The 15,182-nt window shown below is 33.0% G+C and overlaps 1 protein-coding gene across 7 annotated transcripts in view; it reads right to left on the bottom strand.

The window, feature by feature from the left end:
* Positions 1-15,182, bottom strand: part of LOC106873461 (neuronal acetylcholine receptor subunit alpha-10) — a 370,303-nt gene that overhangs the window by 156,411 nt on the left and 198,710 nt on the right. For all 7 annotated transcript variants that reach the window (XM_014920832.3, XM_089353834.1, XM_089353835.1 and 4 more), the window contains 3 exons: positions 13,244-13,455; positions 11,891-12,000; positions 7,675-8,126 (listed from right to left, as the gene is read on the bottom strand). In XM_014920832.3, the coding sequence (XP_014776318.1) occupies positions 7,675-8,126; positions 11,891-12,000; positions 13,244-13,455 (774 nt within the window). The remainder of the gene's footprint in view (positions 1-7,674; positions 8,127-11,890; positions 12,001-13,243; positions 13,456-15,182) is intronic.

Here is a 15,182-nt window from a genome sequence, read left to right as displayed (position 1 = left end):
CTAATTTTGAATTTGTGTGAACTTGCCTCTCATAAGGACTATACAAATTTCGACAAAGCTATAGTGTATTTTTCAAAGGAATGTTTGTGGTAATTAAAGTCCGTCTTCGAGGGTCAATTCAGTTGCCCTGTTGTATGCGTGTGTGTGTGTGTGTGTGTGTGTGTGTGCGTGCGTGTGTGTGTATGTATATTTATATATTTATATATGTATATATCTATATATATATATATATATATATATATATATATATTCATATATATGCATATATATTGTATATATATATATATATAAATATATATATATATATATATATATATATATATATATATATATATATATATATATATATATATATATATATATATATATATATATATATATATACATATATATATATATATATATATATATATATATATTCATATATATACACAGACACACATACACATTAGGTTCGTCTCTGTTGTTTGCTTTTACTTTAGCACTGTATAACAACTTTGCCAATCATTTACCATCTAGTGGACAATTCTCACAAATTCTGAAGCTGTATGTTTAGCATTTGCCAGCTGTTTGCTTATCTATTTCCTGTCATTCTTGCATCATTATAACCTCTGATACAACAATCGAAATTCTTGCCAGCTGAACAACTGACCTTAACGCAGGTTGTTTTTAATATATTACCATACTTATGCCCCGGTGGAAAGTGGTACTTTATGAAAAGTTATGAAAGTAATACTGTATGTATATAAATATGTGTGCGTGCATACATACATATCCATACATACATATATATAAATATCATACATACATATATATATATCCTCATTTCACTTTGTCTTTTAGCCTCCCAGCCTTCCAGGGCCGAAAGAAATTACTAACTATGCAGATATATATCCTATAGTTTATATGCCAAAATTAAGCTCATATTTGGGAAACTATATTCTTTGAAATCAGTTAAAGAAATTCTGATTCCTTTAAGCTGTAATTATCCTAGTATCCTGAGTCACCGTCGCAGCCATCCACCAACCCATTTTAAATTTATCAATATTTCTTGTGTTCTTTATAAGCTGCACGTCAATCATTGAAATCTCGTCTAAAATATTTTGATATTTCAAGAAAATAGTTACACTGAATGTGTATTTAAAATCGGTCGAATAAAACTAACAATTGATTAAAGAATGATATAGTTTCGTGTCGTTGGTATTTTAATTCTCATTCTAGATTAGTTTTTTTTAATAAAAAACCACAAACGCTAAGAGCAACAATTCTACAGCGCTCCAATATCAATATTAATATTTCGGATTAGCAAACTGGCAAATTTTCATGATCTTACCAATGCATGGTAGCCATATTGATTCAGTTCAATGGTGGCAGTGGGAACATAATGAATGTAATATATAAATGATAGTTTGAGTCACTTTTGTTGATTGATTAAGTATAACTATTATAATAACATAAGCTCGTTAATATTCGCAATGTCCACTTATAGAATTGTCTTTACTTATTCAGTCAAAGTAATGCGAATAAGTATTTTCATTAGGTTTTATTTTTGTTTTGTTTTGTCTTTTTAATCTTGTTCAATTTCACCTAATACTTGCAACAACGTTATTATGTTCCATGCTCTGATCCTCACAATTATTTCCTTATCGCTCTCAATTCCAATATCTCTAAGATAATGGAAACAGCCATTGTCATCGATGTATTTCAAAGTCTCTCTCTCTCTCTCTCTCTCTCTCTCTCTCTCTCTCTCTCTCTCTCTCTCTCTCTTCCTCTCTCTTCCGATCTCTCTAATTCTCTCTATATATTTCTCTCTTCCTCTCTCCCGTCTCTCTATCCGCTTGCTGACAACTAATATGGTTTCCTTAGAGCTAGATACAGAATGTCACCTAACAGTGGACACATGGTTCGAAGAAACTTGGTGAAAGCATCGTTATCGCCCTCGGCCTCAACAAAACTTTCGAATGTGTGTGTTCCCTTCTTATCAACTTCAGTGTTCCTTTCCTCACTTTCTTCCTTCTTTACATCAAAGATGTACTTAATGTCACCTCCACAAACACTCACATTTATGCACCTGATATCGAACAACGCTCACTACTGCACACCAGACACTACCCTTCTTCCTTTCTTATCCTTCTACAACCATGCATCAACTACTCGCAGCTTCACATCACACATCAAACACGCACTGGCTTCATTAACAGAGATCCGACTGTATCCACCTACATGAAAATATTGTCTCTTTCAGCAGCAAGAAAACACACGCTATTCACATAAGAATAAAGCATCAGAACATGATTCAGGCTTTAATGATGAGAAGCACACAGCTAAAGTTCTCCTAATCACGCCAAATGTTGGCTTTGACGATCTCCGCGGATCTTTCCTCGCGAAAGTATATCCTAAATATATCTAGTACTGCATCACGACTGGCTCTGCTAATTAAGACCAGAAAGTACTGCAGTTCCCTACAGTTATTGCCACCCTACGAAGCTCTGACGGAACTCTTAATGGAGTATTCCACTCAAATTTGGAATAGTGTCGTTCTGGATCGCATTCAATAAAGTTCCACTCCACTTATTGGTATAAAGTCATCCAGAAAATATAATCCAGCCTCTAGCCCACAAACGCGATGTCTCCTTTTTCTTATTTCTTACTCCCAACTATGATGGTCTCTGCTCCTTGGCGCTGGCTGAGCTAAGGCTATCTCCACTCATGCATTTTCCTTCCCACTCATCTCTCCACTTCCCTTTGTCCAAGCCCTCAGTCTCCACACTAATCACTACGCTCAACACTCCTTTCACAGAAGTTTAGTTCTCCGAACTTCTCATGTCTTTATTCAACTATTGATTTGAAAAGTTTCAAGAGAAACATAAATGGTATCTGCCTCACCGATCTAGAAAGCTTGCAAAACCTACAGGTTCTTCTACACGCAGCTAGCAAAAGAAAAGTTGTTGGAGCGTAACCTATTCTTCCTACAAATCAGAGCAGCGTTCTTTGATTAATTCTGTGAAATCATTGTAAAGAATCTCAAGAACAAAGTCGACCCTTATTTACTAATTATCAAGAAGTAATTTGAACTCAGACTTCTGTTGTTGAAAAGATGATCATAGAGAAAGGTGGATTTGGATTACTTAAAAATTACCAGCATAAATTAGTCGAAGAGCGTGAATTTCAATGTAGAATACAGAGAGACGATTTTGAGAAAGAAAATTATTCTCCCCTTAACAAAATTCTGAAGAAAGATTCAAAACAGAAGGGTACGAGAAAAGATACATGAGTATGGAAACAAACAAATTGATGCTTAAGTGAAACCTGTGTCAAGGGGTATGGTATAGCAATAATTACAGTGCAGCGTCAACGAAGGAGACGTAGGCTGGATTTCATATCGGCTTTAGAAATGTAATTTTAAACTAATTTCTATAAACTGATTTACTAAACTAATTTTGAGCTAAAACAATACCTTACAGTTTAAAATTTAAAATTTGTCTGTAGATATAAATATAAAAGCAGTTTATGGTTAAATAAGAAAAGCTTATATCTAAAAGAGTAACCTGCAAAGGCAAAATTGAAAAAGATTAATATTTTTCATTGAAATTTTGAATCTAATACACAAAATAGTATATAAAGATATATGCACACCAACCTGACACTTAACCGATGCAGAAGACGTGACATCTAGAAAAATCGTCAAGAAAACCCAATGACACTTACCTACAAAGAGAAAAATACAAGAAAATAGTAATGATGATGATACACTTGTCAAAATAGAATTGTTCGCTATCTTAATATCAAACATTAGTTCAAAATCTAAGTATATTATTGTTTAAAATATAGCCCACAAACGCATAAAGACACACACATAAACACACATATGTGTGTATGTAGTATGTATGTTTGTATGTATGTATGTATGTATGTATGTATGTATATGTTTGTGTGTATATATATATATGCATACATATATACGTACGTGTATATATGTATATATACATATGTATGTGTATATATATATATATATATATATATATATATATATATATATATATATGTATATATACACACGCAAAAAAACTGCCCATGCTCCCAATAATGGTCACATATATAAGCCCAGTAATATATATTTAAAAAATTCATGGCAAGCCTCATGTTGCGACTACATTTCTGACACTTATTTTTTAGTCTAGTCTGTTGTAATGTGTTATAAAGATTTCGACCTCTCTAACTTCGAAATCTAATTATTGAAAACGCGTGATCATCAAAGCTCAGACTAACTTCAGAAAAATAAGCATATTAACATCATGTGATGCATAAACGTGTGCATTACGATATGAAATAAATATTTAGTTCTAGTGATTACTTCAGAATGAATGAATGAATATGTATCAACTTATATACACATATACGTGTGCAAGATTGGTTGTGATTGTGTGTGTGGAGTATTAAGTATTCTTTGTATGTGTACGTATGCTAATGTTTGCATGCCTACTCTTGTACATTTGCACTTACTAAATACTAAAATCTATAGTGTTTTGCGTATTTTCACGGTAGCATTAATAGATCATTGTTGTAAAGTCCAGATTTTCGAGATTCCTGCTGTGGCAGCAAGTTACATATCCAATTTCGCCAATGATTATAGGAATAAACCTAAGTTTCACTCCGAGTGGAGTAACTGCAGAATCGTCATTAGATCATATTAATTCCTTTTGTGTGTATGTATGTGTGTGCATGTATGCATGTATGTATGTATGTATGTATGTATGTATGTATGTATGTATGTATGTATACATTTCTTTAAGATTTATTTCATTTTTTTCCTTTGCAGGTTTCAAGCTGCATATTTTTATGTGACTGGCCTACACTGGTTCAAGGTGTTTGCATTTTCAATCGTGGAGCTCAGCTGCTTGCGTTGAATGAACAAAGTGATGGCCGACAAGTATATCTGCACACAAACACACACACACACACACACACACACACACACACACACACACACACACACAAACACATATTGATTGATTGACTGATTGAGTGAATGATTGATTGATTGATTTCCATTGATTTGATTGACCTGTTTTTCAAAAGTTCAAAACTTTATGCTGTTTTTATCCTTCTTTTTTTTCTATCTTCAACACTATACTAATACAATCCCAAATAACTTAAAACATTTCGGTATCCTCTGATTGCTCAGTTAAGCTTTGAACTGCAGATGAATTGTTGCTGAGTAGGCATAAGTTAGCCTACGACTGTTCAGTCGTGCTACTGCATGTACGTCGCTGTTGGCATTAAAGTTACTATTCTCTTGTGTATTTCTATTTGTTTATTTTTGTTTACGAAATGATAGTAAAGTTGTGTTCAAACAGATCATTCAATCATATGCATCAATTTATATTTAATAAAACGTTTAGTTTGTTTGGTTAATCCAGGATGTTTGATATTTCAGATTTTAGTGTATACTTTGATTCCAGTCACGAATAGCTTAGAGGAAACTTACACTTTTAGCCAACGTGATTTTGTCCATTCATTATTAAGTTATATTTTTTAAGCACATTGTCGACAATGTGTGTGTGTGCGTGTGTGTGTGTGTGCGTGTGTGTGTGTGTGCATGTGTGTGTGCGTGAATGTGTGCGCGCATATATATGGGATAATGTTCTTTATAAGTTCAGACAAATTTCTATCACTATTAAATTGAAAGTTATTCATATCTTCAGTTTGCTTTTTATAAGATAGATTCAATGCTATAAATGTACCTGTGCAACAATTTGTCTGCAGCGTCGCTTGCCTAATTTGTCGATAAATATTTGAATGCCACAGTATATGTACTTGCTATATATTTAGTAATATTCCTATATAACCTTACCTACATTTGGTTGCTCAGCCTTTCCATAACACAGTATGTTGCTTTCATAGAAAGAGATAATTACATCCGTCTTAATATCGACCTGATTGGTGTACAAGCATGCATGAATGTATGTCTGTATGCATGCAAGCATGTATGTATATTTGTATGTATGCATGCATGCATGTATGTACGTACATCTGCACGTATGTATGTATGTATGTATGTATGTATGTATGTATGTATGCCTCTGACGTGCAAGTCGATCGTCGGAATTGAGTGTAGGGGCAAAAGACCAATCGAGCCGTCTAGTAGCAGGCCAGCTGTGTTTCAATTAGACTAAAGCATTAGTTTTCTTTTAATCAATCGTCGTGATGTATTCCTTTTTATTGCTTTTTCAGTTTACAATAATGTGGATAATGTCTTCAGTTTTGATTTTGGATAGGCTATATTTGTTTGAGCTGATTATTTTTGTCTTTTGTGGTAATGGGAATTTCTTTTCTTTCATTTGCATTGAGATAAGTTTGAAGGTGAGATGTTACAAACTTCTCGATACTTCATGCCAGGTTTTGTATATTTTAATCTCTCTATTACTTGAATTTTTCGCTTTAAGTACCCCGTACAATCTTCTTATTTAACTGCTCTAGTTTTGTTATTTATGGTGTTTCTTGGAGAGATATTGGAGTCAACTCGCATTTTACGTCTCTCACCTCACTCTTATTAACTATCCTAGTGTATTTCGTGCTCAGAAACATAACTAAGATAGCTGTCACCCCTTTTGGTTTCCGAGATATGTTGCTTCAATGTTACAATCCGGGTCTCGTATGACGTTTACATGCAGACATATATATATATATATATATATATATATATATATATATATATATATATATATATATATATATATATATATATATATATATATATATATATATATATATATATATATACATATATATATATACATATATATACATATATATATACATACACATACATTGTACTTGTCTGTTGATGCTGTTATCTGTTGAGCATTTTTCGATAAGCAAATCTGCTCAGTAGAGCTCTATCTTTCTTTTCAAAGAACGTAGCTCGCTGTAAGTTTGCTCCGCAGTGAAATGTAAATAATTATGATCTTTGTGTCATTGATTGAGTGAGTTTCCTTTACATTTTTGTAGGATAAGCGAAGTTCTTGGTTCAATTTAAAAAATCCTCTGAGATTTATCTTGATAGTTTCGCACGATCGATGGCTTAACTATTCCCTCCTTTACCATAATGTATGTATTAGTAATTCATGTATCATTCACCAGTTTAAATTTACCGCCTGATTACTCCAATTTTCTGCGCCGAACGAACGCTTCTTCCCATTTATCCAACGAAACCAACCAATATTTTTAGTATTGTTTTGTTTTTGTTTTTTACCAGTGTTGCGGTTTTTCTTTCTTTTTTTTTTTTTGTATTTTACTAGGTTTGTAAGTTCCAAACTTTTGGGGAAAGTACTCATTACACAAAAGATTGAATAGTCTCCTATTCTGACTCGACTGATTTCGATACAATAAATGTAAATATGTATGCATACTTGCAACAAATGGAAATAAAGACTATGTTCTAAGAGAAACAGAATCAATAGGGATCCAAAACATTTATATGACTAGTTAACTTTCACTAGTCATTCGATGTTTTTGTAAGAGTATAATTATCTTCTTTACATGAGATGTTCCTTCAAATTCGTTTAAATTTTATTTATCATTGTCCTTTATTATAATAAATTTGTATCAATAACATTTATTTATATGCAGATCTTGAAAATACTTAAACAGTAATAATAAAATTCTACTTACCTAACTGAAGTTTAGCTGGAGATTCTGGTGGAACCCAGAAGATAACCAACGTTAACAAAGATAAAAGAGCACAGGGGAGGATGAGGATAAAACTGTAAAAAGCTACTTTTCTTCGTAGTCGAAGTCGAAAAGTTAAATCGGGATAGGGCTCTGGGCAACACGCATACTTTCGCACATTCCTCACCGCGACATTTTCCATGATATCCCACTCATTACTTAACATATAATCGTTTAAATCCATTTTCGGAGCAGAGCGAAACACCACGTCCACCTTGAATCCGTCATATGTCCACGAACCAAATTTGAGCTTACACTCTTGATCGTCAAACGGAAAAAAGGTGATGTCGAAGAAACAAGAGCTTTTAAGAATCGCTTGAGGCATCCAAAGAGTACCGCCAGTATAGTTAACCACGACCAAAGCCTCCCGTTGTTCTTTCAAACGAGTATCAGCACTGCAATTAGAAAAATGATATAATAAAAGATAAGAATTTATTAAGTAATATTTTTTCATATATTTCATTTATGGAAATGTATTCATTTACAAGTAACACGAATCAAATTATATCTATACGACTATGATGTGGTACATAAAAAGCCAACAAGTAAGAAAAGTGAATTTGTTTTAATATATCAAGAGGGCAGTATTTAGGTATGTAGTGACTTGTATATTGACTCGTATACTTTTCTTCAATGCTTTAGAAAAATAAGAATATCTGAGTCATAATGTAAACTCATTAACCCATTACCTCCCATAATTGTATTAACTGGAATTTTTTTATGAAACTTTGATTTCTAGCAGCCTTAGAAACACGCTGGAATGATCAAAATAACATTTCAAAATAGTATTTTAAATAGAAATAAACGAGATATTGGGTGAAAAATTAGCAAACTTCATTTGAATATCAGGCAAATATACCTAGTAGATATAGCAAAAAGGTTAGATATGTGTAAATATTGACAGATAATTACAAAATTTGTAATTTTTAAGTGATCTCATATGAGATCACTGGTAGGTAATGGGTTAAAGTATGTTTGTAACTGCATAAAATATTTTATACAGCACAATAATGAAAGAAGAATCAATTTAAATTACTAATAAATGGTGTTTCTCTATACTAAATATTAAAAACATTAACTACATTTCTTTTTGTTTTTTAAACATTTTGACATTCGTTAAAAAAAATGGCACTATATAGCACTAACGATATATATAATGAAATGGATTTCGAGTACCAGGATGTACTCGAAAGCCTGGTATTTAATAATTCTACAAATGTGAGAATCATAATGTATATAAGGACATGTCTGACAACCGATTTACATTGTACGATCCAACATTTTATTTCAATAGATATCCAGTATGTTGGAGACATTCAAATATCGTTTGGCACTCGTGCACTTCCTAAAAATATCAATCTCACAAATAGTTGTAAAGTAACATTCAAACGAAATTATTTTATAGTTTACGACGTAGAATAACGATTCTCGCTTTCTTTACAATATGCTTAATAGGCACTATATTTTAAGGGGTCGAGGTAAGAAACGAGAAACAATGTAAGTAATATGTTATGCTTTTAATTGCTTGATTAGAAACCTAATACAAGTTCGTGTTCATAAGCAATCACTAAATCGGCAAAAGAGACCGACAGAATAAGTACCAGGCATAAACAAGCAAAAAAGGAATATTGGGGTCGATTCATCCTACTAAAAGTTCTTCAAGGCGGTTCCCCATCATGGCTGCAGTCTAATGACTGAAACAGGTCAAAGATAAAAGATAATTGTTTACGTTGCCTAACAAATGCTGAAAATTTGATACTATGATCACTGAGGAAGTAATAAACTTCCAACTTCCTTTCTATTGAACTTTCCTCTGTTTCTGAAGAAGAGCGTTGCTCGAAATGTTAAACCAGCGTAGTTCTTTCCTTCCCTGAGCGTCTGCTAATACTTTACATGTACCACGTCCTCGCGTTGTTTTGTTTTTGTGTTTGTTGTTGTTTTTGGGGATTTACTACACACACACACACACATATATATATATATAATGAAAGAATACGATAAAGAGACCAATGGCAAAGGTAGAATTATATACATAAAATATAATTCTACCTTTGCCACTGGTCTCTTTATCGTATTCTTTCTTTATAATATACACACGCTAATACACGACTCATGGTATATTCCCCACTCATGTTGCAACCACGTCAGGGGCAAAACTAGTCGGTATACAACACTTACTCGGTATTACCTGTATCCTTAGGATTTGGTTGACTCCAATACCCTTCATAACCTTTATATATATATATATATATATATATATATATATATATATATATATATATATATTTAACTGGGGCAGTAAAAATATGCAAGGCCTTTGACAAGTTGAAAATGTGCATTTATCTTCGTTATCTACATTCCAACGATGGAGTTTCGTAACTTTGTCCTTGTTAGAAACCAGCTCCTTCCTAAGAAGAAGCTATCCAAGAACTAAAAACAGAAACAAAAGAGAACATATGCACGCGCATGCGCATATGTGTGTGCGTGTGTGTGTGTGTGTGTGTGTGTGTGTGTGTGTGTGTGTGTGTGTGTGTGTGTGTGTGTGTGCGTGTGTGTGTCTGTGTGTGTCTGTGTGTCTGTGTGTGTGGAAAACTAAGATAAATACACATTTTAAACTTGTGAAAGGCCTTGCATATATTTACTGCCCCGGTTAAAAATTGCATTTGTAATGTGCGAAGTTGCTGGTTGATTTCTCTTTCGAAAAGTCCTAGCTTATCCAGATTTTCACGCAGTCATTTACTCACAAAATCAAATGCATCAATCAGTATTTATATAAATGTGAATTCATAACCTGGATGTAGAAACTGGAGTTTCGAATTAGTTGACTGTAATTATCCTAGATATTCGCATCAGCTAGGCAGCTGACCTCTGTGCGGGTACATACTTTTCTTGTCTGTCCCAGTATCCGGTCTGTTATGTTTACAAAAGTTTTGATGAGAATGTTCCACCAACTTTCTTTGCGTTGATGTTTGCTTATCTTATCAAGGACAGGGATATTCTCTGTATTAATTCCAGGGCAGTCCTTTTTCGAATGGTACTCTTTTACTCTTTTACTTGTTTCAGTAATTTGACTGTGGTCATGCTGGAGCACGGCCTTTAGTCGAGTAAATCGACCCCAAGGACTTATTTTTTGTAAGACTAGTACTTATTCTATCAGTCTCTTTTGCTGAACCGCTAAGTTACGGGGACGTAAACACACCACTATCGGTTGTCAAGTGATAGTGGTGGGACAAACACAGACACACAAGCCTATGTATACATACATATATATATATATATATATATATATATACGATGGGCTTCTTTCAGTTTCCATCTACCAAATCCACTCACAAGGCTTAGGTCGGCCCGAGGCTATAGTAGAAGACACTTGCCCATAGTGCCACGTAGTGGGAATGAACCCGGAACCATGTGGTTGGTAAGCAAGCTACTTACCACATAGCCACTCCTGCCTTGAAGATATTTTTCGATAGCTTCTGATCACAAGTGCGATGTCTTCTACAGAAACAATGCATAATCTACATTTTCGGTTGCATCTTGGAACCCCAAAGACTTCATTGTCTCTTTTGTTTACTAGCTATTTCGTAGCAATCTCCTGTTCTTGGATTACAAATACATAACCTTCGAAGTCTGACGTGATGTAACGTTTACGAGTCCAGTAGAGGCTGTACTTCATGACAGCTTTTCATAAATTGAATGTTATATGTCTTTTGCATAATGCAGCGTGAATCAGAGAGATGAAATATATTGGAAAACCTGGTTCTGAAGGAAAATATGTTTAGAATATAAACACAGCCTTTCTAAATGTTTTCATTTGAGAAAAAGCAGGGTGTAATAATAATTTGTTCGCTATTGCTAAAAAAAGACGTACTAGGTTTCCTCAGTCAATATCATAGAATGCACAACTTTTATATACAAAGTAGTCATAATATATGTGCGTGTGTGTATGCATGTATGTATGTATGTATGGTTGAATGGATATGTATACATATATGTGTGTATGTGTGTGTATGTATATATATATATATATATATATATATATATATATATATATATATATATATATATATATATATATATATATATATACATGTATATATATATATATATATACATTTAGTGTATTTATATGCATGTATAAGCTATGAGAAACACTTACAAGTTGTATAATAAGATGTCGGGTAGCCAGATTCTGTCAGATGGAACGCGGATGTTTGAAATATTGCCATGTTCTTCTGGATCCCATTTCAAAAGATGGTCCGTCCAAACCTGCCAAATTAAAAATTATCCATTAAAAACAAGTTCACTGCCAAAATATGCTTTAGTTTTTAAAATTTATTACTTTTTCTTTTTTCTTTTATCAACTCTAAAAATATATATATATTAAGGATAATATCTATTTTCATAAACTAATATTAGAAAATGTTACGGCTATGCAATGTTCACGAGAAGCTTATGTGAAAATATTTGCGTCAAAACACTGTTTTTCAACATAATTGACAATACATATCGATCTATATTGCTAGCAATATTTGAAAACTTACGAAGATATGTGCAAATATATAGTTTTTTGTAAAGGTTTGTCATAGTCAAAATGGCGCTTCATTACGCATTAGCAATTATATATAGGCTAACTAAGAATACTGGAATAGCATATCCTTGCACAATATCAGGTATCATTTTTTAATGACGTTATCTACACACTTATGATCGAAGTCTCTATGGATCTATGCTCAAAAGGTGTAAATTCATATATTAGATTTTATTTGTACAATAGCTGATGCAGCCACGATTCGTTCCACTGCTATAATTTACTTAACGCCTGATGGTATTTACTACAAAACCGAGTATAAAAGGTAAATATGGATTTCACAAAGACAATAATTTGTTTCATAAATGTGCAAGGTTCCACTGACTCTACAACATTTGAATAATTTATTGATTAGTGTACCTTATCACATCATTTTGTAAAGCTTCTAAATAGATGGTTCTCTAATATTTTAGAACACTATTGATATAAGATGTTCAAAACAGCAGAAACCTGTCCGGAGCTGTTTTCTGTACTTGCCGGGAAAATAATATATTAATATATTTTTCTCATCATATATATTACTTTTTGTTTAGCCTTTTTAATGCTCCATAATTTAATTTGATGGCATCCATTTACTTATTGAAATTATATACAAACGTTTTACTAAGATGGAAGCCAGCCTTCCATTTGTTTTACACTTAGAAATTATATTGTGTTGTTGAATAATTACATTTGCTGATGATGATTATATAATTCCATTGAGAACCAAACTCAATAAACATGTAATAAGTTATGGTCTATTTAAGTTAGAAATCGAACTGAAGTTACTTTTTCTTAAATTCTATACTTGAAGTGTAATGGGAAAGAAGAAACTAGCAAAATTAGATGATAATAATTGAATCATTATTTAATATAGTCTTCAAATTGCAAATCACATTCATTTAGGAACAAAATATAGAGAAATTTTCTTATATTACGTACATAGTTATACCAGATATTTGTCACTAGTACTTGATTTTTTTCATCTACATCGACAATCTGAATGAGGCTGAGGTCAAAGTTGACGGTGACGGTCTCCGATGTGTTGAGCACGGGCCTGCCTATCTTTCCTAGTCGGGCATACCGATCTAGCAGGCGCTTCACCAGGAGCTTCTCCTCAGAGACAGGCAGGTTATGATTGAAAGCGGCTGACACTGAAATGAAAGAAAATGTGACAAGAAAATGAGACCAGTCAGATACACAATATATCAGCAAAATATTATATTATTGTCCGTTATTATCAAAACAATCTTCTTTCAGAATGAGTATTTCAAAGATGAGTTTTAGAATGTGTGTTAATGACTCATTGAATTTTCGAGAAGTGTAAACGTATACATTAATATGTCATGTGATAGCATAACTATTAATATGACTTGTCTGTAAATAGGGCTATTTTCAGCTTGCGCCTCGTCATTATACTAATGCATATTATATGCACCCGGTAGTCAAAATTAATATCGACTGGATCTAAGTGTTTGTTCCAGTACTGAAACGTTTCTTATTAATTTTGGCACCCTTGTTGGGAATCTTTTTTTCTATAGTAAAAAAATGCGTAAACCCCACTGTTTCCATGTGTCCTTGTAAAGCTGCTTTACCGTTGCCCTTCTTGCAATTAAAGGAATCTTGGTCATTATCATTGTTGTCTTTTATGCTGTCATCCCGTTATTTTCATCTCCAAAATAAGAATTACTAACATGGAAACGTTCCATTTTTTATGACCCATTAATTCTTTCTATTTTTTGCCTCTTTGGAGTAAAAAAACACTATTCTAAAACATCTTTTTCTCGGTTTGTCGTAATATTTGTCATAATTTTATCAATATTTTGACATAGCAGGAATGATATGCCCACCAAATGAAATACCGAAATATTTCTGCAAACGTTAAATAAGGCGGAAAATAACATAGATGTAGATACTTCACATGAAAAAGAACGTGAACTTTTCAATACTGAAGGTTACTTTAATACCGTACTCGACAGAATAACAACGAAAGCAGAATCTCTCACATATAAACATGACAACATTAGTGAAAACGTCTTGTGGATATTGGTTCAAATAGTGAGCTCTGTAAATGGGCAGGGGTCATGTTTAGTAGGAGCTCGAGGAATTTACTTCGGAGCGAGAAAGAAGAAATTTAAAGTATCTTTGCTTCACTTAAAGCGAATCAGGATTCAGTCAATCCTTCAAAGGGGCAGTTAAAGAATGCCCTAGGAACGCAATATTAGCTGGAATTAAGTAAAGAACTACCGGAAAGAAAGATAATAAAAGACAAACTTATATAGAAAGAAGGAGGAACCTAAATATAAGCTGGATCAAATGCCAATAAAGATGAGATGGAGGCCTAGTATATTTCTTAGATGATGTAATTACCAAATTCCTAATACGGTTGGTATATGGTAAGTACATCAAGAATACCAATATATCACAGCGCGCCGGAGAAAATGCATGCAGAAGGTGTATGACATTTCTTATGCAGAGAATGTTGAAAGATACCGTCGGAATCGCCAGACTCCATTACTAGCGGGAGATGGTGAGCAGGGAGGTAGATATTTAACCAAACCTAACCAGTGGCGTTTTATTTGTCTAATTATGAAACTATAGCTTATGAAAAATTAATAAAAATAACACTTTTGCCTGCTGAACGTAATTAATATTTTACATATTTCGTTAAATGGATCTTTTTCTAAGACATCATAAGAAATGGAGTTAACAGTGGATAACCGTTTGCTTTCTAAATATATGTACATACCAACAATGAAACAAAGAACATGAGGACAAAGAGGCAGATTTAAACAATGTCCAATGCTTATACAGTATACAGATATTTAATATATCAATATGTACATTCTAAATAATAAACAGTTGATAAGAAAATGAAAAA

Source organism: Octopus bimaculoides, chromosome 6 (genome assembly GCF_046866305.1).
Source record: "Octopus bimaculoides isolate indiv1 chromosome 6, ASM4686630v1, whole genome shotgun sequence".
Classification (NCBI taxonomy): Eukaryota; Metazoa; Mollusca; class Cephalopoda; order Octopoda; family Octopodidae; genus Octopus; species Octopus bimaculoides.
Note: the sequence above shows the minus strand (reverse complement) of the source record. Positions and strands in the feature narration are given on the sequence as shown.